At 43.2% G+C, this 22,615-nt stretch overlaps 1 protein-coding gene across 2 annotated transcripts in view; it reads left to right on the top strand.

The window, feature by feature from the left end:
• Positions 1-10,062: 10,062 nt before the first annotated feature.
• The window catches only part of LOC141148608 (uncharacterized), a 104,998-nt gene continuing 92,445 nt past the window's right edge, over positions 10,063-22,615 (top strand). Inside the window, exons 1-2 of one of the 2 annotated variants that reach the window (XM_073636212.1) lie at positions 10,063-10,722; positions 17,332-17,452. In XM_073636212.1, the coding sequence (XP_073492313.1) occupies positions 10,398-10,722; positions 17,332-17,452 (446 nt within the window). In that variant the 5' untranslated portion in view covers positions 10,063-10,397. The remainder of the gene's footprint in view (positions 10,723-17,331; positions 17,453-22,615) is intronic. The other variant, XM_073636210.1, reaches the window with a different exon arrangement.

Raw genomic sequence — 22,615 nt, 5'->3', positions numbered from 1 at the left:
TATGATCTGTGTGTTTTTCTGTGTGGTTAAGGCTCCATTCACACTTGCGCGACTTAAAAATTGTGCGATTTTGATTGTGATTTTACCCTGCAACTTTGGATGAGTGCGACTTTATGACTTTGACCAATGTGATTGTTTTGTTTTGTGCTCTACAAAGTCATTAGACACGTAGAACGGAAAAAAATTGTTTAGTTTAGTTTTGGTTTCTTCTCTAAGGAATTCAAAATATTCAGATCGATTTGAATTCACATCGCTCGAAAATTGATAGTTCTAATTCTGTGTGAGAATAGCTGGTTGTTAAGCAGCGGGGCCGGGAAGCCTGCTGCCGCGTTCTCAACAACCGATGACTCATCAGCTGTCAGCGGGTTTTCACACTGACAGCTGAATGTAAAAAACAGAATGCCGTCAACGAAAAATAAATGAGAAAAATGGTGTGGGGTCCTCCCCCCAATGCATTTGAGACCCTCATCTGAGCGCGCAGCCCGGCAGGTCAGGAAAAAGGGGGGATGAGCAAGCGCCCCCCCCAAAACCATACCAGGCCACATGCCCTCAACATGGGGGTTTCAAAGTCACATGACAATTCGCACAAGTGTGAATGGGGCCTAAAGCTAAACTCCAGGAATTGCCAAACTTGGTAACATATACTTCTTCATATCTCACCCTTGTAGGGCCTCTGACGATGCAGAAAGTCACTGTAGTAGCTTGTGTTTAAGAGGTTGTAGACCCTCACATATACCCAGTGAAGCGACTGGCTTCAGGTGATGCAGAGAGATGAAACAAATCTTCCTACATAAGTTGTACCTGTTTTATCTACAGCCCTATATCTATTTGAAGTGCAGAATTTATACATGATCTCTCAGCTCTGTAAAGTAGAGGGCGGGGAGCTAGAGATACCTCAGCGAGGAGAGCTCTGATTGCAGATTGGAGGGAAGCGACACACCCCCTTCACACAGGAACAGAGCTAAGGCTGCCAATCTGCTGGAGCTCCCTCCCCTGTCACCATTTTTCTCTTGGTGTCAGGAAAACTCATCAGAAATGATTCATGCTAAAAGCAGAGGAAAGAGGCAGCAGAGAGAAATGACACTTCCCTGCTCTGGATTGAGACAAATACACACTATAGAGGGAATATACTTTGTTCATATTTCATGTCTGAGGTTTACAACCAGTTTTTTAACCACTTCCCCGGGGTGGATGTCATATGACGTCCTGGACTTTAAAGTGATTGGAAAGTCTTGTTTAAAAAACAAAAAAAACAAACGTTTATACATACCTGCCCTGTTGTAGTGGTTTTGCACAGAGCAGCCCGGATCCTCCTCTTCTCGGGTCCCTCTTCGCTGCTCCTGACCCCTCCCTCCTGTTGAGTGCCCCCACAGCAAGCAGATTGCTATGGGGGACATAGCAGCTGCAGCTCTGTGTGTCCATTCAAACATGGAGCTGCCATTCGGCCCTGCCCCGTCTTTCTCCTGATTGGCTAACTGCCTTTGACAGCCGCAGGAGCCAACAGCGCTGCTGCTGTGTCTCAGCCAATCGGAAGGGAGAGTCAGAGACGGCCGAGGGACTCGTGGACATCTCTGGACAGAGATGGGGCTCCGTTAAGTATTGGGGGGCTGCTACACACAGAAGGCTTTTTATCTTAATGCATAGAATGCATTAAGATAAAAAACCTTCTGTCTTTACATGTTTAAGTGAAGATATCTGGATGATGCCTGGAGCTACAGACATCATCCAGATATCTTTCCTTTTTCAGCCGGAAATTGCCAATGTCGTAAAAGCCAGCCTAGCGGCTGATTAGCTGCTGCATTGCTTTTACAGGCTGTGCGATCAGGGAGCCAGAGATCTGATCCAGCGGCGGCGCTGGGTTACCATAGAGCTAGCTGTGGACTAGATGGTCCCTGGCCATCTCTATAAGCCTGGGAGGCCGGAAGCAATATCATGACATCACTACCGGCGCTGGAAAATGTAAACACTGCCAGTTTTTTGCTGGAAAGCCTGAGATCATTTTTTTTTTTTTTTTTTATCTCAGGCTTTTTAGCACAGACTTACAGACCCGAGATATCTCCATAAAGATAACCTGTCATGTCTTTCCTATTACAATGGATGTTTACATTCCTTGTATTAAGAATAAAAGTGATCAAAAAATAAAAAATAAAATTTTTAAAGAGAGAAAAAAAATAAAGGATTAAAAAAAAAAAAAAGAATTTAAAGGGCCCTCGTGCTCGCGCGCAGAAACTAACACATACGTAGGTCGTGCTCGCATATGTACATATGCTGCAATAATCCTCTGTAAACAGGTAACCTGTAAAAATTTCTATGGAGATTTTTAAGTATTGTGGTTTGCCTCCATTCCATGAGTGTGCGCAATTTTAAAGCATGACATGTTTGGTATCTATTTACTTGGCGTAATATCATCTTACATTTTACCAAAAAATTTGTGCATTAAAATTAATTAATGTGTATTTTTTTCAAAAAAAATTACGTTTGAAAAATTGCGGCGCAAATGCTGTGTGACATAAGAAATTGCAACAAGCGCTATTTTAACCCCCTTGTCACCTTCTTCCCTTAGCTTAATTTTTTTTTTTTTTTACATTTTTAGATGTAAAATTGCATGTATTTATTTGTAGCATGGCATTAAAAATGTTTTGTGCTTCTGTTAAGTGCCTTTATAAAAGGGACAAATCACAGAATAAAATGTCAAAATACCTTCATTCCCAGATGGAAAGATCCATTTTGGTTACCATTTTAATGAAATTCTGGTTTTGTCTCCCTGTGCTTATTATGACTAAAGAGCAAATATCTAACCATGCTGCAACACCTCGCCTAGTCTGCTTGGTTTCCCATGGACCGAAACATGATAGTCTTAGGGCTGTCATATCTGTGCTGGCCCAGCTAATATACTCACGGATGTGCAAGCTTCCTCTAACTATGCTCCTTTTGGGGGTGCATTTTTGCCTCTTCACCATGGGTGCCTCAGGAGGACCTTGTCCCCTGGCATTGTATGTAAGGACCTACAAGGGAGCGCTTCCTTACAGAGTAATGTATAGCACAGCAGCAGGTGGAGGGATCAAGAGGTCTAAGCCAAGTGGACCAGTCTTAGGGACCAGGAGCTGGCTCATAGTGTTGCTGGGAAATCCTAGAAAAGCAGAAGTGCTATAGATTGGCTGTTAGATCTGACAAGTTCTCCCAGCATTTAGAAAGGCAAGTAAAGCCTGGCACCCTCTGCTGTAGTATTCATAACATGGATGATCAAAAAGCATATTCGGCTGCCATAATGTCCAGTCCCCACACTACCATCGGCCTACTTCCACTATGACCCATTTAATGTGTAAGCTGCTTAAAGCGTTTGTTACTCCAACACTTCATATTCCTGATATACTCCTGCTGTACCATGTACTTGTATGAGAAAGTCTCTTTGTATTGCTTCCTTTGTGTGAAATCCCTGGTGTTCCTGCTAGTCCCCTTGCTTTACTATTAAAAACTGACCACACTAAGCAGGACCGCAAACCGTGGTCCGTTCTCTAGCTATGCTGGGAACTCGGTGTACTCTCCTCCAATGATCAGACTTGTCCTGACATGCCCCTCGCTGCACAGCCATTTACTGGGAAGCTCAGTGCACTGCTGTTTCTCCTCCCCCCAGCTCTTATGCAGTAGAGAACAGAGGGAATGTGATCACTTATAAGAAAAATTATAAATGCCCTTTTTTTTTTTTTTTTTATCTATACAAAAATATGTTTTGCCTTTCATTTTTATTTTAAACTGAACGGGTTATTTTATAAGGTGATCGTTTACATTCTCATTAACTTCCGGATTATTCAGGGACTGAGGGCCCAGCCACATCTGTTTATGAGGAAGGGGGTGGAAAGTTTGTAGGCAGGTGCAGTCTACTTCCTCCACTGTAGGTGGCACCCGACTGGAGTGGCGTCACAGCTTGGAGAGTAAGTCAACGGAAACTCTGTTTCTCTGTGGTTTCCTGGTCCATGGAGATAGTGTTTTGGCTGGCTGTGCTGCATTCAGGTGAACTTTGGCGACTATCTTGGGTCAGCAGAGTCTTTTTAAGTCCCTGCGCCCCAGGCTATGCCACGCATGCTCGTAGCAAAGCGGCAATGTAGAGCAGGAAGGAAGTTTTGAGGAACTTATTTCTTCTATGACTTCCTGAGGCCAGGGGGACACAGCTGTCCAACTGGAAGTGGTGCCTCATGTGACTTCAGTGGCCATCTTGGATCAGGCAGAATCTATTTAAGACTCCAGCTCCTGGGTTTGGTGCGCTTTATGCGAGTGGCTAGTGTAGGGACAGGTCTCCCGTCTGTCAGGAACAGTATTAGCGGCAGGGAATGGTTCCAGAAGAGAAGGGAAAGCTTAGGGCTCACAATTGCCTTGGACATCTTCCCGTTTGGGTACGAGATGGCCAGGCCGCATTATGCCCCTCCAAACAGATTCTGTCAGTTCGGCTGATACCTGCTCCACTACATGCTGTTGGCATTCGCCGGTGCTCCCGGTTGGGTTCTCTCCCACTCGGTTTGTCATGGCCTCCTTCTTGTCAGACCATGGCTTTCTGTCTACAGCTACTGATATAAAATCTCATACAGCATAGCAAATCACAAGTGCTGTAATTAAACCAAAAAATCCTGTGCTCAAACACCCTAAAATCTATATTAACCTCTATAACTATAGAAGATGCTCAAAATATGAAAACAATAATAAAAGCATTATAAACATAGAAAATTGAAATAATAAGATATATGCCTACTACCACACCTCCCAACTTTCTGAGATGGGAATGAGGGTCACCTATTAGCAAAAGTATGTAGGCATAGGACACACCCCTTGCCACGCCCCCTTAAAGGAGAATGATACAAAAAATGATTAGTTAAACCCACAAGTGTTTTTTTTTTTTACCACCACTATTCCTTATATTGGCTTTTGGAATTTACAGATGCAGAAATTCAGAAGTTGAATGAAAGCTTTAGCACTGTAAAACACTTCTGGATAGATAAATAGTGCATTTTATATACAACTATATAAATCAGACCAAAAATGAGGGACAAATGAGGAGGAAAGAGGGACAGAGGGACTTTGTTCAAAATTAGGGACAGTCCCTCGAAATCAGGTACAGTTGGGAGCTATGCCTACTATTATAAACTGTTAATAATTACCTCATGCGCAAAAATGCTTACGGTACATACATAAAATGCATGAACAAAATAAGGTGCAAATAACCGACTAATATGCAAAAGTCCACAAAAAAAAATAATTTACACACATCCCTGGGATTCCCTCACTTCGGAGGGAGGATTTTCTCTTATTTCCTGTTTAGGTTACAGGGCAGGAAGTGGAGGAAAATCTCTGCAATGGAAAATGGAATGGAGAAAAAAAAACTGACAGGTTACAGCTCTCCCTTACTATATCCAAAATGAAAAAAAAAAAAAAAGTTTTGCCTTTAGTGACACTTTGATACTTTATACTATTGCACTATTACGTGCTAGATTGCATATTTTGATATGAATTTTTGCACATTATGGGATGTGTATTAATTCTTTTTTGGTGGGTTTTTGCATAATAGTTGGCTATTTGCACTTTATTTTGTTCATGCATTTTATGTATGTAAGCATTTTTGTGCAGAAGGTGATTATTATTCATATTTAGGCTCCATTCACACTAGCTTTTATAAGCTTGAAGAACGCAAAAAAACCCCCAAAAAAACGCTTGATGAAAAATGCTGGTACTAGCATTTTGTGCCAGCTTTTAGTAGCGTTTCAGTAGCTTTTAGAAGCTTTTGAGAGCATTAACATTTTATTAGCGTTTTTACAGTACATGAAAAAAAAAAAAAGCTGTTAGGAGCGTTTTTTTAGCATTTAGGAGCGTTCAGCATTTTTTTTCTGCTGGAAAAACACCTAAAAAATCTCTAACAAACCTATTTTTTTTCTGTGTCTAAACGCTGAAGCTCAAAAAATGCTAATGGCATAATGTAGTGTGCATGGACACATAGGATAACACTATTTGGCTTCTAGGAGCTTAAAAAACGCTGGAAAAAACACTGGTAATAGCTTTCTGTAGTAGCATTTTAGCAGTGTTTTAGGAGTGTTCGTGTTTTATTAGCATTTTTTCAGTGAAAGAAAAAAATAACGTAAAAAACGCTATTAGTAGCATTTATGAGCGTTTCTGCTGGAAAAAACACTCCAAGAAACTCTACAAAAAAATTTTTTTTTTATGTTTTCTAGTGCTATTATGGATTCTAAACAACTGCTGTAATACCATTTTGCAGCCACTAGATGGTGATCTGTCCCCACTAATCAAGAGCTCTATATTATTTCTATGCACTTACTGGGCCAGTGCTTGCCCTCCAGGCCAGTGGATCCCCCAGCAGGGGTCGCCGTAGGGCCAGTGTTGTGTGCAGAGGTGCCAGTACTTGGGGTGAGCAGAAGAATTCTGAGTTTCAGAGTCAGGTGCTCAGTGTCCACCTCTGTGTGTCCAACTCCAGTTCAGAAAAAAAGAAAAAAAAAAAGAAACTGTAAGAGTTCGCCCGGACTTTGGGAAGGCAAGTGTGTCCGGGGCTCTCTGATGTAGAGTTCATCACATAAAGGAAGAACCCTGAGTGCAAGCTTCGCTGCCACATGGAAGAGGCACTGTAACCAAGTTTGTGTCGGCTCTGTTGATATATAGTCCTTGGTGCTTGTTTCTTACCTGTTCCAAATTTCTGCTGAACTTTGTCACTTTTTCAGAGACTCTGACTTGACCGCCTGGCCTAATCGTCCAAGATGTCACATATACATGACTTTCTCTTTGTGTGGTTTTCTTGTAGTTTTAAAGAAAAATTGTTTTCTCTTTAACTGCTAGCATTCTGTGCATGGGCTGTCTCCTGACATGTAATGTATTGATACCCTGATCCTCAGTTTATGTACTCTATCCATTCAGGAAAGGTAACCGGGAAAGAGGAGACTGAGGAAATGCTTCCAACTGCCTGCAGCACACTGATCACATCATTTCACCCTAGGCAAAGTTATTGTCTGGGGCTCAGGGACAGCTTTTTAATGGTAAAAGGATTTATCTTGAAAAATGATATTGTTGTATCTGGAGACGTCAGTGATTTATTCATGCAGACTAGACTGTAAAATATATGACAGGGAGTTACATGCAATCAAAGAAATTCATCCTCCTTATTGTACTTAGGTGCGTATTTTATATTTCACCACAAACAGCGCCTATTCTATTTATAAAGGACTAAACTGAGCTACCAGTGCCAGAAGGTCCCTTAGCATCCAAGGTGAAAAGACCAACGTGTGTCCCCCCTCCCCTTCCATTTGGCCCAGCACTTAATGTGTGCGTGACTTTGGTTAATCCTATTTCTGAAAACAGCTGTTTTTAAAGAGAAAGTAAAGCCTCTGAAAAAAAAAAAAAATACACCCTGCAAGACAAAGGCATAATGAGCTAGTATGCATAGCATACTAGCTCATTATGAATTACTTACCTGAGATCGAAGCCCCGCATCGGCCCTCATTCGCCTCCTCCGGCGGCGCCATCCATCCCGGAGTGACTTCCCGGTATCACGGCTCCATCACATCTTTTTAAAGGGAAGGGATGGGAAGTTCACTCTTCCAGCCCTCACTTTTTAGGTCAGTGGTTCTCAGTTATCAGGCCACAGCCTACTCCCAGGTCATGGCCTCCCTCCTGCCAGGCTGTGACTTCCTGTCTACTAAGACAGCTACTGCTGTCACACAGCATAGGAAGACACAACTGCTGTAATACTAGTCTGCAGCCATTAGATGGAGCTCTGTCCCTGCTAATCAAAATGGGCCTAAGCATTCACTGGACTAGTGCTTGTCCTCCAGGCCATTAGATCGCCCAAGTTTGAGTGGAAGACATCCCTGGACTGGTGCCGCTCAGGGCTGCCTAGCGGCAAGTTACTGTGTGGAAGGTATAGAAGGAATTGCTTCCAATGGGTTATATCCCAATTGTAGGTGGTAAGTGATAGACTCAGTTATAGGGTTGCCAGATCATCCCTTTAATCCAAGACACATATGAATTACACAGGTTCTGAGGCTGATTTAATGCAGATAAGGCACCAAGTGAGTTTAATTACCACCTTAATCAGCCACAGAATCTGTGTAATTAATGTGTGTCCTGGATTAAAGGGATGATGTGGCAACCATACTCAGTTAGGGACTAGGGCTGCTACCGTTCTGATAACAACAATGGGGGTGTTACCGCAGTGAACACTTGGGTGATTAGAGAGGAGCGCTCGATGTCCAAAAAGAAGAAGGTCTCACTTGATGAATTGGAGAGGAGCGCCTGATACAACTATCAATCATCAAGTGAGGCTTTCTTCTTTTTGGACATAGGCCTCTCCTCTCCAGTCACCCAATTTGATCATCCAGTAAGGGTTGCTGTAAGGCCAGGCTCTGTGCGAAGTTGCCAGGTAAATTCTAAGCTTCAAGAGTCAAGTGCAGATATAAATACGTATTTTGCATATTCATACTTTTATTGTATGCGTATAAACCTTTTTTTTTTTTTTTTTCTGCTTTTGGAGTATAGAACGTTTTGAAAGAAATTACAGTGACCCGGTCTTAGGTTGGTTCTATAAGGGTTGCCATACACACTAGGATCTGATTGTACAATCCCTGTACGATCTCATTTACATTCACCAAAACTGTGTAATATGAGGACAAACCTATACAATCAATCTCTATCCAATGGCACAGGCCCCTATATTGCATAGTTAGTAGATTTAAAGGAGATTGTTTAAGCCCTCTGCGCCAAGCGTATCTAAATATGCGGCCCCACTGGACTGAGCGTTTTTCCGTGGGGCTGCATAATTGCGTATCATCACAACTACTTTGTGCATCCAGGTGGATCATACTTTGATTTTTTTTTAGGACAAATTGACCTTTCATTTGGTGGTAAATGGTAATGGATATCTCCTGATTTTTCTTTTATTATCAAAGAAAAACTGTCCCAAAATAGTAAAAAAATATTTTTTTAGAATTTACAGGATGTTTCTTGCTATTACCATAACCTCCCAACAAAGTACAACCCAAAATACATTTATCTGCTCCTGACAATCCCAGTGATACCACATATGTGTATGTTAGTTGTTTGTACCCGTAGTACAGCCCAGAAACAATGGTGTGCATTTCACTTTTTTTTAAATCTAAAACACACCGACACTGACTGACACTGATACTAATTTTTTTGTTTTTTTTTTAAATCCTGTCCAAAAAATACCGACACTGACCTTTGACTTTGGCCCTGACCTTGGCCCAAACACTAATGCCGCGTACACATGATCGGACATTCCAACAACAAAATCCATGGATTTTTTCAGACAGATGTTGGCTCAAACTTGTCTTGCATACACACGGTCACACAAAGTTGTCGGAAATTCCAAACGTCAAGAACGCGGTGACGTACAACACGTACAACGAGCCGAGAAAAATGAAGTTCAATAGCCAGTGCTGCTCTTCTGCTTGATTCTTAGCATGCGTGGAACTTTGTGCGTCTGAATTGTGTACACACGATCGGAATTTACAACAACGGATTTTGTTGTCAGAAAATTTGAGAACCAGCTCTCAAATTTTGTGTGACGGAAATTTCGATGGAAAATGTCCGATGGAGCCTACACATGGTCGGAATTTCCGACAACAAGCTCCCATCGAACATTTTCCGTCGGAAAATCTGACCGTGTGTACGGGCATAACCCTGGCACTGACCTAGGTCAAACCTTACATTTTTTAAAATTTAATTTAATTGTTTTAATTATTATCATTTTTTTCCCTTTACTCTCCACTCGTGTCCCCTGCTCTCCATCCTCCCTTCTCTCCCTGTTCTTCCTTTCCTCTCCTCCCTTCTTGCTCTCTCTTTACTCTCCTCTCTCCCTGCTCTCTCTTTACTCTCTTCTCTCCCTGCTCTCTCTTTACTCTCCTCTCTCCCTGCTCTCTTTACTCTCTTCTCTCCCTGCTCTCTTTACTCTCTTCTCTCCCTGCTCTCTCTTTACTCTCCTCTCCTCCCTGCTCTCTCTTTACTCTCCTCTCCTCCCTGCTCTCTCTTTACTCTCCTCTCTCCAGGCCTTATTTTCCTCTCTGCTCAGCTCCCCCTTCTCTCTTCTCTCCCTGTTTTCCATTTCATCTCCTCCTTCTTTGCTCTCCCTCCTCTTCTCTCTTCTTTCTCATGTCCTTTCTCTCTTTTCTCCCTTTCCTCCCCCTCCCTCTCTCTTTTCCTCTTTCCTCTCCTCTCTGGAATTCTCCCGTTCTTTTTCTACTTCCTCTACCCCCTCCCCTCCCCTCCCATTTATTATAACATTTAGTTGGTGCATTGCTTGAACTTATTTTCACTTTCACTTTGCGCTAAGATTGAAAAGACCCTTACTTTTCTTTTGTCCCATTGTGCCATCTTTTATTGGTCACATCATGTCTGCGGCTTCCGAAAACCTCCTAGAGCACATTAAGAGATATGTCCCGGGTATCAGGGCTGACAACTCTGAGCATGGTATTGAACGACTCATTATACTGCTGTTGGGGTTTGCAGGACATGGAAAGTCGTCCCTCATCAATTCCTGTATGTGTGTGGTGAAGGATGAGATATATCGGAATTTGGCTGGAGCCGGGGCAGATGAAGGAGGTAAAACAATGAAGAGGACATCACACCATCTCACCGACACTATCCGGATAACTGACAACAGAGGGTTCAAAAAGATGGAGCCGGGGGAGATTTTAACCGTGTGTGCTCAGCAAAGTAAGTAGAGTACAGCAATGCTAGCCATTTACCTGCAAGCTTGGTGATAAATAAAGGCAGAATAGGGCCTTAACCCTAGTACACACGGGCTGAATGTCGGGCAACATCAGCCAGTTCAATACCATCCGACATTCGGCCTATGTGTATGGCAGCCGGTCCGACAGAAGGCGGCTTCTGTCGAACAAGCATGCTGGAAAATCAGCAGCCGAACGAATCCTGATCAACACTCTGACTGGAGTGTTCTGGCGGGGGGGGGGGCGTCATCCCCCTCTCAGAACACAATAGCACAGCAGGGAAGATATCTGTACTAATATCAGACAGTTAGTACAGCGACTCTGACCTGAGCTGTCAGTTTTTTTTTGTTCAACCCACTGGGTTGAATGAGAAAAAAACTAGTAGTGTGTACCAGTCTTTAGGCAGGGTAGTGGTTTTGCCCACCCCATCCCTTTAATTCACAAATATAAGGGTTGAAGTAAGCACATATAAACCGTTTATTAGCATTGTTTGTACCGGCAGCTGTACAGCTTTACCAAACTATTCTCCTTTTTAACTGCAGGAACATAAATGTTGTACATGCTCCCTTTGGCCATCCACCAGGCTGTAGGCTTCTGCCTAGATTGCCTTGTGGGTGATACAACTTGGGTGAATCTGCTACTTGTGTCACTTGAGAGTAAAAGTAGAGCGGAGGCAGGGGCTACAGTGTCTCAGAATGCGGAGGTCCTCCACACATTGTTCCTACACTACATAAGGCCTAGGTTGCCTTGTGTGCAGTGCCGGGACAAGGTTACCTAGAGCCAAAGGCAAACATACCAAACTGGTAAGATGTATGAGCATTGTGTCAACAAATCCCCCCCCCCCCCCCTCAAAAAAAAAAATCAAAAAATGTAAGTACTAATATGCATGCTTACCCCCTAAGCAACAAATTCCCCTTTCACCCATGAAAAATCTGCCCCCTGCTAAAATCCCCCCTCCAAGCTCAAATCCTCTCTCTCTCCAAACCCCCCCCCCCCGAAAAAAATCACCCCTCCTAGCACAAAACCTTTACCTGTCAAATTTCCCCTCAAAGCACAAATCCCCCCTCCCAGCACAACCCCCCCCCCCCCCAGATGTCCCCTCCTAACATAAATACAATCAAAAAATCCCTCACCCAAAAAAAATTCTCCTTCTAGCACAAATGTACCATAGCACCTCTTCTGGCCCAAATTCTCCTCCTAACACAAATCCTCTTCCTCCCCCCCCTCAAAATACAAAGCCCCCCAAATCACCATTCCTAGCACACCCCCAATTTCCCCTCCTAGAGCAATTCTTGTCCCCTGCCCCCCTCCAAATTCCCCCTCCCAACACAGATCCCCCCCATCTCCTTGAGGAGCTCCCCCACTTCACATGATACCACAGTGCCCACCCCTTGTCCCGGCCCCGCTTGTGCGTGATACTGCTTGGGTGAATCTGCTACTTGTGTTACTTGAGAGTAAAAGTAGAGCGGAGGCAGAGGCTACTGTGTTTCAGAATATGGAGGTCCTCCACACATTGTTCCCACACGTGGAAAGGTTCCCCATTGTGGCTGTGAGCAGAGGCCTCATTCAGGGGAAGTGGTGTGGAGACCCAGGTTCCCAGCTCCACCAATCCCAAGTGAGCTTTTTTTCTTGAGTTCTTCATTTATGTCACATGCAGGATAAATTTAGACATTGTGTGTGAAGGAACAATCAAGAACTACAGCGAGAAATTGGGAAATCCCCAAGACATGGGAAATTCCTAAGACATTCAAGATATTGGACCAGCAGCAGTCTGTAATTTCTGTGTATATAAAAAAGTAACAATAACTGTAAGCGCAAATACAGTGCACGCAGAGTAATCACAACTATTGTGTCATTAGTCCATAGGAAACTCAGATAGTTCAAGGGTTAAAAATAAAATAACGGCAGGGCAACCGCGGCTGCTGTCCTCAGAGAGCTGGCTCTGTGTATAGGGAGACATGTGTATAGGCTGAGACGGGTGTCAGTCCAGGCACCTGGTGGATCCAGACTTTATTGTCGCGATGACACGGTGCCCAGGCTGATTCCTGTGACGTCAGCAGTTGAAAATGGGGTCACAGGAGTGCAAAACTAAGGAGAAGCCCAGCCAAACAAGCTCAGGCTGGACTTCTCATTTAATAATCTTATAGTCATTGCCTTCTGGTAAGTGGCTTTTGATCCCTTTTCTGCACGGAAGGTGGATTAACTCAGAAGCTCTTCAGGTTTTTCACTTGGGATACATGCTATTTTTCTTCCTTATTTGGACTATCACGTTTGCACTTTTACGAATGTGCATACAGTGGGGAAAATAATTATTAGATCCCCTGCAGATTTTGTACGTTTGCCCACTTACAAAGAAATGAAGGGTCTATAATTTTTATCACAGGTGCATTATAAATAATAGAGACAGAATATCAACCAAAAATCCTGAAAAAACACGATACAAATGTTCTAAATCAAGTTGCCGTTCAGTGAGTAAAATAAGTATTTTATCCCCAAGCAAAAAGTGACTTAGTACTTGGTGGAAAAACCCTTGTTGGCAAGCACAGAGGTAAGATGTTTCTTGTAGTTGGTTACCAGGTTTGCACACATCTCAGGAGGGATTTTGGTCCACTCTTCTTTACAGATCTTCACTAAATCCTTAAAGTGGATGTAAACCCAATGTCATCCTTTCTAAACTACTGCCATAGGGGTTAACTATAAGGATATACATGCCTCCTGCATGTATCTTTATCTGTCAAATGTCTCCCCTCTGTCTGGTATGAGACCCGAAAAACTGCATATTCTGTGGGTGGGTCTGTTGTCTGGAACTCGGTGGGTGGAGTCGTGATGTCAGTAGACTCCCCGCCCACCTCTACACCCCCCTTGTCAATATGCATTTCTCCTGTGTATTTCTTACACTGAACTTCTGCTATGATCTCTAACATCCAGTGAAAAGACAGGAAAGTAACCACATGACTTCAGCATGCCAAATCATGCTGAGGTGTGGAACAGCCAATCCTTACAGAGCTGCTGAAGAAAGGAGTGGGGGTGGGAATTAAAAAAGAATGCATGTCTTAGGCTAGTGCACAAGATATGTAAATCACCTGTCACTCACAGCAAGGGGGAGGATTTGACAAAGTTTTTCTCTGTTTGTCAAGATTTATCTCACTGAACAATAAAAGAGGATCGCTCAGAGCTGGATTAACTCTTTGTGGCAAGACTGGGCTCAAATGATAGGAAATCTTATACTCTACATTATGACATAAAAAAAAAAATTCGGGTTTACATCTACTTGAAGGTTTCTTGGCTGTCACTTGGCAACTTGAGATTTCAACTCCCTCCATACATTTTCTATAGGATTAAGGTCTGGAGACTGGCTAGGCCACTCCATGACCTTAATATGTTTCTTCTTGAGCCACTCCTTTGTTGCCTTGGTGGTAAGTTTTGGGTCACTGTCATGCTGGAAGACCCATCCATGACCCATCTTCGATGTTCTGGCTGAGGGAAGAAGGTTCTCATCCAAGATTTTACAATACATGGCTCCATCCATTGGCCCCTCAAAGCAGCAAAGTCGGCCTGTACCTTTATTAGGGGCTTTATTAGCCCCAATGCATAATGTTTGCATCTCCTTGCTTGACTGTAGGGATGGTGTTCTTAGGGTCATAGTCAGCATTTTTGTTTCTCCAAATACGTCAAGTCAAGTTAATGCCAAAGAGCTAAATTTTGGTCTCATCTGACCACTGCACTTTCTCCCAATCCTTCTCTGAATCATTTAGATGTTCATTGGAAAACTTCAGACGGGTCTGTACATGTGCCTTCTTGAGGAGGGGGACCTTGAGGGAGCTGCAGGATTTTAATCCATGCTAGCGTATTGTGTTACCAATTCTTTGTTTGGTGACTGTGGTCCCAACTGCCTTGAGATCATTTACAAGCTCCTCCCGTGTAATTCTGGGCTGATCCCTCACTTTTTTCCTGATCATCCATACCCCATGATGCAAAATCTTGCATGGAGTTCCAGACCAAGGGGGATTGATGGTTATATTGTATTTCTTCCATTTGCGAATAATCACTCCAACAGTTGTCTCCTTCTCACCAAGCTTCTTGTTGATGGTCTTGTAGCCCATTCCAGCCTTGTGCAGGTCTACAACCTTGTCCCTGACGTCCTTTGACAGCTCTTTGGTCTTGTCCATCATAGTAAGGTTTGAGTGGAAGAAAGATTCTGTGGACAGATGTCTTTTATACACACAAATTATCATTAGGAAAATATTCTTAAAATGACAGGACTAATCTGTGTACCACATGAACACTTACTGTAGCCCATCTGTTGGAGCCAGAATTATTGTTGGTTGCTTGGGGATCAAATATTTATTTTACTCACTGAACTGCAACTCAATTTATAACATTTATATCATGTGTTTTTTATGGATTTTTGGTTGATATTCTATCTCTATCATTTAAAATACACCTATGGTAAAAATTATAGACACTTTATTTCTTTGTAAGTGGGCAAACTTACAAAATCTGCACTGGATAAAATAATTGTTTTTGCCACTGTATATTACATTTTTCCACATATTAGACCCACCCTATGTCCACCCAGTTTGTTTATTCCCTGTTGTGGGTGTTCATTCACTTATCACTATAATCATATTTTCTTTACAGGTTTTCACATTGGCATAGTGCTATCTATGTCAATCTTATATACTTGTATATTCTGCATATGTTGTATATTTCACCTATTATTTTCATTGTTGATACTCATAAGGTATATATTGGTCATTTTATCTGTGATCAAGTGTCAGCTCTGTTGATACATATTCACTGGTGCTTTTTTTATCTTGTTCTACATTTCTGCTGAACTTGTTGCTTTTTTAGGAACTCTGACGGACCATCTGGCCTAATGCCGCGTACACACGGTCGGACTTCTCTTCTACAAAAGTCCGACGGACGCCGACGGACCAAATCCGGCGGACAATCCGATTGTGTGTGGGCTTCCTCGGACTTTCAGCGGACTTTTCTAGCCGCAAATCTGACTGACTTTAGATTTGAAACATGCTTCAAATCTTTACGTCATAACTTCGCCAGACCCAGAAATCCGCTCGTCTATATGCTAGTCCGACGGACAAAAACCCACGCTAGGGCAGCTATTGGCTACTGGCTATCAACTTCCTTATTTTAGTCCGGTGTACGTCATCACATACAAATCCGTCGGACTTTTGTGTGATCGTATGTAGGCAAGTCCGTTCGTTAGAAAGTCCGCCGCAAGTCCGCCAAAAGTCCGTCGAAAGCGAGTCGAAAGTCTGTAGGACGGGCTGTCAGACTTTTGTAGCCAAAAAGTCCGACCGTGTGTACGCGGCATAACTGTCCAAGAGATCACATAGACATGCCTTTCTTGTGTTTTTTAATTTTAGTTTAGTTTTAGGGGAAAAAAAAGCATTCTTAACTGTAACTATTGTGCATGGACATGTAATTTTACATACCAGGATTGATGCCTTGAGCTCCAAATTAAAGCAGAACTTCACCCAGCGTTGTGCAAATTAAATGTAAATAGCTATAATGGCTGTAGCTGGTGACTTTAAGAAAACAGGTACTTACCAGCCCATGGAGTTCTGCAGATCCCTGGCACCATCCTGGATTTGTGAATCGGATGGGATTTCCTGCTGTCTTGTAGTCAGCTCCTCACTAGGCACGTGCGAGACTGTGTGGTGCAGGGTGACTGGCCTCCTAGGTTGTGTGACTTTATCCCAGGAGGCAGTGGGCTAAGGGTGAGATGAGGCAATGCAATCCCCACCCCCGCCCCTAGGTGAAGATTGAAGAAGTGGGACCAGGTACCGATCGAAAAAGGTACTCTCTCTCCCCAACCTCCCTACCCTTAAAAAAAAAAAAGCTGCAGCTCAATTAGAAGTACTTAACTTTTATGGTAACATTCCCCTTTAGGTACTCTAGCCTAAGAGGATTTTACTGTAGGAAGAAGATTCAGGAAATAGTTCCTCCTGCCCGCAGCACACTGATCGCATCTCAGGCTAGGATAATCACTGACAGGCTTAAAGTGGAGTTCCACCCATTTAAAAGTCAGCAGCTACAAAAAGTGTAGCTGCTGACTTTTAATAATCAGACACTCACCTGTCCCACAGTCCAGCGATGCGGGTGCAGGAAGTCTCGCTCCTCTCCCCCTCCTCTCCGAGGAGCCGACATTTTAACTGTGGGCGCCGGGTGCCGAGCCGCGCTGCGCACTGTGAATAGCCGGGCAATCTTCTGGGACCTGTGACGTGTCCCAGAAGATTGCAGGGAGGAAGGGTTGGAGGTGAACTTCCTTCCGGCGCCGCGGAGCCAGGGGAGGAAGTGGGAGCTGGGTGCCCATAAAAACGGGGTACCCGCTCCTATCCCAAAAAAATGATGAAACATGTGGCATGTCAGGGGTCACCTGCATTTAAAGCAGAAGTTCCATTTTTGGGTGGAACTCCGCTTTAAGGATGGATTTTTAATGATTAAAATTACTTTTTTTAAATTATTCTATTGCTGTCTATGGTGACATTCAAGGTATTTATTCATGCAGACCTAAAAAGTTATTAAAAGGTCCACTTTAAATGTAATTTTTTTTATTTCTCTCTACCAGGAAACTTGCGGCTAGAGGGAGATGTTGAATGGGAAGGAGACAATCTACAGGAGACTATAAGATGTATCCCATTGGTCAATAAACATCCAAAGGAAATCATTCTTCCCGTTATTGTACACAGGTTTGTCATTTGGCATGACGTGTATTCTATATCATGATAACCAATACATTTTCACATACTGTATAAAGAACTAAACCTAACAAAAGGGCTACTTTATGTAGAAGAACTACCAGTGCCAGGACAAGGTCCTTAGCACTGAAGACAAGAAGGACAAAGTGCACCCCCCCCATAAGCTGTGAACTACCTCATCAGTATTGGCTACAGGTCCTGCCCTCTTTGCCCCCCCCCCCCCAACTCCTCCTGCTGAAGCACCCAAGGCACCCAGCTCTGCCAGAGCCTATCCTGCCCACTGAAGTTTATCCTTTCACAGTTGAATGAGGAAAACAGAGCATTCTCTTTTAGGGCAAAAATCCATGTACAGTCTTGGTCTGTGATCCAAGGGGCTCCACTGAGAAACAGAGATGGATTTGAGACCAACATAAATACTTGTAGGCACCACTGCGTGCCAAATGTCAGTCCTGTTGTTACATTTGAAACTTCTTAGAATCCAAATTCCATATCTAAGAAGTTCTTTTTCCAAGTGGTTGCCCAGGTCACTTTCCCACACGGTAGGGATCATCAAATTCTAGGATAGATGAGTATATTACAGACCCTTCCCTAATGGAGTGTCCAAACACTGGTGCACAAATGAACAATTTTGAAGTTGTGTGTTTTTTTTAAATTGTGTTTTTATTAAAAGATATCAGATTACAAAAGGAAAGGAAACGTCAAACATTAATCATAGCGTAATACATCCAATTGGTTTGTGAAGCATATAACATAGGTCTGAGTCTTAAGGGTAGGGCTACAATGCTATCAATTTAACAAGAGCTCGCTATGGTAAATGCATGGGTTAGGAGGGGGAGATAAGGTAGGGGGGGAGACCCGCGGAGAGGGCAGGGTAGACTAAACGACAGTTCACACAATAAGAATTATTGCTCACCAGGTCTAAACTTAGTGGGGTCTCAGGAGTGCCTATACCAGTCAAAGGCACACCATGGGAATCCCACCTAGGGAGGGGGGGGGCACCATGGAATCCTTAAAAAGGGTATGTCAGCGGAGTTGAAGCATTCAATTTATACTATTAAGAAGGAGTTATAATGCTGGGAGACAATAGAGTAGCACCAGGGTTAAGCTCTAAGTGATCCCACAGGTCCCAAACCTTCGAAAATTGAGGGAGTGTGTCATGAATATGCTGTAAGGTGTTCCATTCTGTGGATCTGTTTCAATATTTGTAATACCTGTGAAAGGGTGGGTGGAGAGGGAGACAACCATCTCGAGGGTATAGCCCGTTTTGCAGCCAGGAGAATAAAACTAGCCAGTTTCTGAGTATGCTTGGAGATGCCGGGAAACGGCAGGCCTAGAAGAAATTGTATAGGATCTAATGGGAGGTCAGTTTCAAAAAGGTTTTGTAAGTTAGTATTAATTGAGGACCAAAAGGGTTGAATAGTGGGACATTCCCAGAATATATGGAAGTGAGAGCCAATGTCCCCTCGGCATCTCCAACACATCTGGGGAACCTTGGGATCATATCTGTGCAAGATCTCTGGGGTTCTGTACCAAAACAGCAGTATTTTATAGGTCGTCTCTATTTGCTCCACGCATCGTGAAGATTTAGAGGCAGTCTCCCATATCTTTTGCCATTGAGGGACAGATATAGGTCTCTTAACAATCTGGGACCATTTTTCCATGTAGGCATGGTATGTGTCAGTAAGTGAGGAAGTTTCATGTAAGTATCTATAGATGTCTGAGATAAGGTGGGTTTGGTACAGGCACTGAGAGCAAAGGAGTTCAAAAGGAGTGGGCTTGTCTAGGGTGAGAGTGGGAGATTTAGAATGGAAGTAGTGTTTGATTTGAAGATAGGAGTAAAATAGTTGTTTAGGGATCTGATGTTTTTGTTGAAGTTCATCATAAGGCAGGAACGTATGGGTAAGTGAGTATACAAGGTTTCGGAACTGGAAGATTCCAGCTTGTGTCCATGGAAGCATTCGGGTATAGGATAGACTATCTGGTATATCAGGATTGAATAGCACATTTAACAGAAGTGGACATGGGGATGAGAGGGAAAATTTTTGAGAGCATTTCTTCCATATTGAAAGAGTAAATATCATCGGGTGCAAACAAAGGTTCCTAAGCTGAGTTATGGAAGTTTTAAGATCCGTCCAAATCATAAAACAGGGGTGGACTGGACTAGTAATGCTCATTTCAATTTCCGACCAGGTGCTGGATGCCATTCTGGACAACCAAACAATGATTGGTTTTAGATGAGTCACGAAATAATATTTAATGAGGTCTGGGGCTCCCAACCCACCTCTGGACCTAGGGGATGATACGACTGAGCTAGCTAGACGGTGTGCCTTATAGTGCCAGATGAAGTTAAGGAAAGACCTCTGGGTAGCTTTGAGCTGCGGCATTGGGATGGGGATCGGTAAAGTTTTGAATAGATAAAGGAGTCTTGGCAGAATAGACATCTTCAGGACATTGATGCGACCCAAGAGGGAGATGGGATAGGTATCCCACTGCCGCAAGAGTCGGTCAATGTCACGGAAAAGAGGGGGGAAGTTGGCCTGGTAGAGGGTTGAATATGAGGAGGTTAGATTGATCCCTAGATATTTATGGGAATTCGGGCACCAGTGATAGGAGTAGTTCTGTTGTAGGACAGTAAGCTCTGAGGGTGGAATAAGTATTGGTAGGGCTTCTGTTTTGCTTGTGTTGATTTTATATCCTGAGAGAGAGCTAAATTCCTTAAGCAGGGCGTGTAGGTTTGGGAGGGAAGTGTTGGGTCTAGTTAAGGGAAAGGGTGGTGATAGGTGAGAGGATAATTGGACTTGGGAGGAGGGTCGAGAGTATAGGGAGTGTAATGCAGCTATGAAAGGGCCTTTAAAACCATAGTAGGAGAGTGTGGCAAACATAAAAGGCCAACTGAGCCTATCAAAGGCCTTTTGTGCGTCCAGGCTGTATCGGGGCTGGGCGGGATATTTTGTTTAACAGGTCTATGAGGTCAATGGTCGTGTCTGGCAGTCACAAAGCCTACCTGGTCTTTGTGTATTAGTTTAGGTATTAAATGGGATAATTGGTTCGCTAGGATCTTTGTGAAAATCTTATAGTCGGAGTTAAGAAGAGCAATGGGTCTGTAGTTGTCTGGAATAGAGGGGTCCTTACCAGGTTTTGGGATCACAGAAATATGGGCATGGAGGAATTGGGGTTAAGGTTTATTACCTTTGAAAAGGGAGGCATAAAGGGAAATCAGATGTGGGCTTAAAATTGGTAGAAAGGTTTTATAGTATGAGTAGGGCAGGCCATCCGGACCAGGGGATTTTTGAGTTGGAAGGTTTTTAACTACTTCAGCTAATTTCTCGGGAGAGACTTCAGAGTTCAGAGATAAGAGTTGGTGAGGAGAGAGTTTGGGTAAGTTTAGGGCATCAAAGAAGGAGTCAAATTTCTCCTGTGTAAAGTTGTAGTGGGGATCTGTTTGTAGGCAATTGTACAGTTTGTGATAGAATTCTCCGAAAACTTTAGTAAAAGGAAAGTCGGTAGGAGTACCATCAGGTTGCCTCAAAAAATCTGGGGATGAGTGAAAGGGACGGGGTTTCAGTTTATTTACCAACATTGTGTGGGGTTTGTTCGAGTACTCATAAAATTTCTGTTTGGACCAGAGAAGGGATTTATCAATTTTTTTCATATCTAGTGATCTGATTTGATTTCGCAAAAAGATAATGGCTCGGAGTCCAGCCACCGTGGGGGAGGAAAGTAAACATTTCTCAGCTTTGCAGAGTTTGGACAGGATAGAAGAACGTTGAAAAGACGTGCCTTTCTTCAAGCGGGAACCTGTAGCAATGCAATGTCCCCGAAAGACGGCTTTATGTGCCTCCCACAGGGTGGAGGGCCCAGAGAACGTGTTTATGTTAAGCTGGAAATATTCAGCAAGACTTTTGGATAGGTGGTCTCTGGTTTCAGGGATTCGGAGAAAAGTTTCATTAAGGCGCCAATGGCAAGTCCTAGGGGAGGCGGAGGACAGGGCCAGATCTAGTTGTACTGAGGAGTGGTCTGACCAGGTTATGGGATTGATTTTAGAAGAAACCGTGGAGGTCAGAAGGGGTAGGGAGATAAAGAAGTGATCTAGTCTGGAGTAGAGTTTGTGAGGGTGTGAATAGAATGTGTATTGTTTGTGTATGGGGTGTTTGATCCTCCAGATATCTAAAAGATTTTTGGCTCTGATGAGTTTACGAAATGATTTGGAGAGACGATCAGACTTGGATAGTGTTGTGGACGGGAAAAGTACACGTCTGTCTTTACTGGGGGACATGGTCATATTGAAATTCCCGCCAATCACTATGAAGGGTTGGGAGAATTTGTCTAGGATGTCAAACATGGTGGTAAGGAAGTGGACCTGTCCAGTATTGGGAGCATATACATTAACTATAGTCAGAGATTGAGAAAGAAGCAAGCAGTGCAGGATAATAAATCTGCCCTGGGGGTCCAAGTGTGAGGATTTAACTCGCAGAGGACAAGAGCGATTAAATAAGACCTCTACACCCGCTTTCCCAGATTGATCGGAGGCCATGAATGATGTCGGAAAATGTTTGCTAGCAAATTTAAGGGAACCCCCAGGATGGAAATGGTTCTCCTGGACCAGGATTACATCAACTTTAGAAGCTTTAAACTCTTTCAAAACTAGCCATCTCTTATGAATAGAGTTTAAACCTTTTACGTTACAGGTAATGAATTTTAGTGCTATAACAACTCGATCTGCTGAGCAAGCATGCCAACCTTAGCATAGTGTAGATTAGGTAGGGAATTCAATGGTGCAAGGGAAATATATCTGAAAAAAAGTAGTGTAACAACATGTTAAACAGTAGCAGCATTATAGCATGAACATAACCAGTCTATGAGATGTAGCAACCTCAGGTCCAGAAAAAAGACACTGAAAGTAAGGGTAAAAATAAAAATAAAAAATATCAAAAAGAAAAAGAAAATGGAAAAAATAAATGAGAGTCTAAAAGTCATCCAAGAAGAAACCTGGAAGGCCGGACGCCTCCAGGAAGGCCAGGTCTGAGCCTTGGGCTAGGAGAGGGAGCATGAGGACCACCGGACACAGGGGGGAGGTGAGGGGGTCCCCCACCGTCTTCCAGAATGGAAAGACCTGAGTCACAAAATCTAGAATCCATACTGAAAACAGAACAA

The sequence above is a fragment of the Aquarana catesbeiana genome, linkage group LG06 (assembly GCF_042186555.1).
Source record: "Aquarana catesbeiana isolate 2022-GZ linkage group LG06, ASM4218655v1, whole genome shotgun sequence".
Classification (NCBI taxonomy): domain Eukaryota; kingdom Metazoa; phylum Chordata; class Amphibia; order Anura; family Ranidae; genus Aquarana; species Aquarana catesbeiana.
This window is presented reverse-complemented; position numbering and strand designations above follow the sequence as displayed.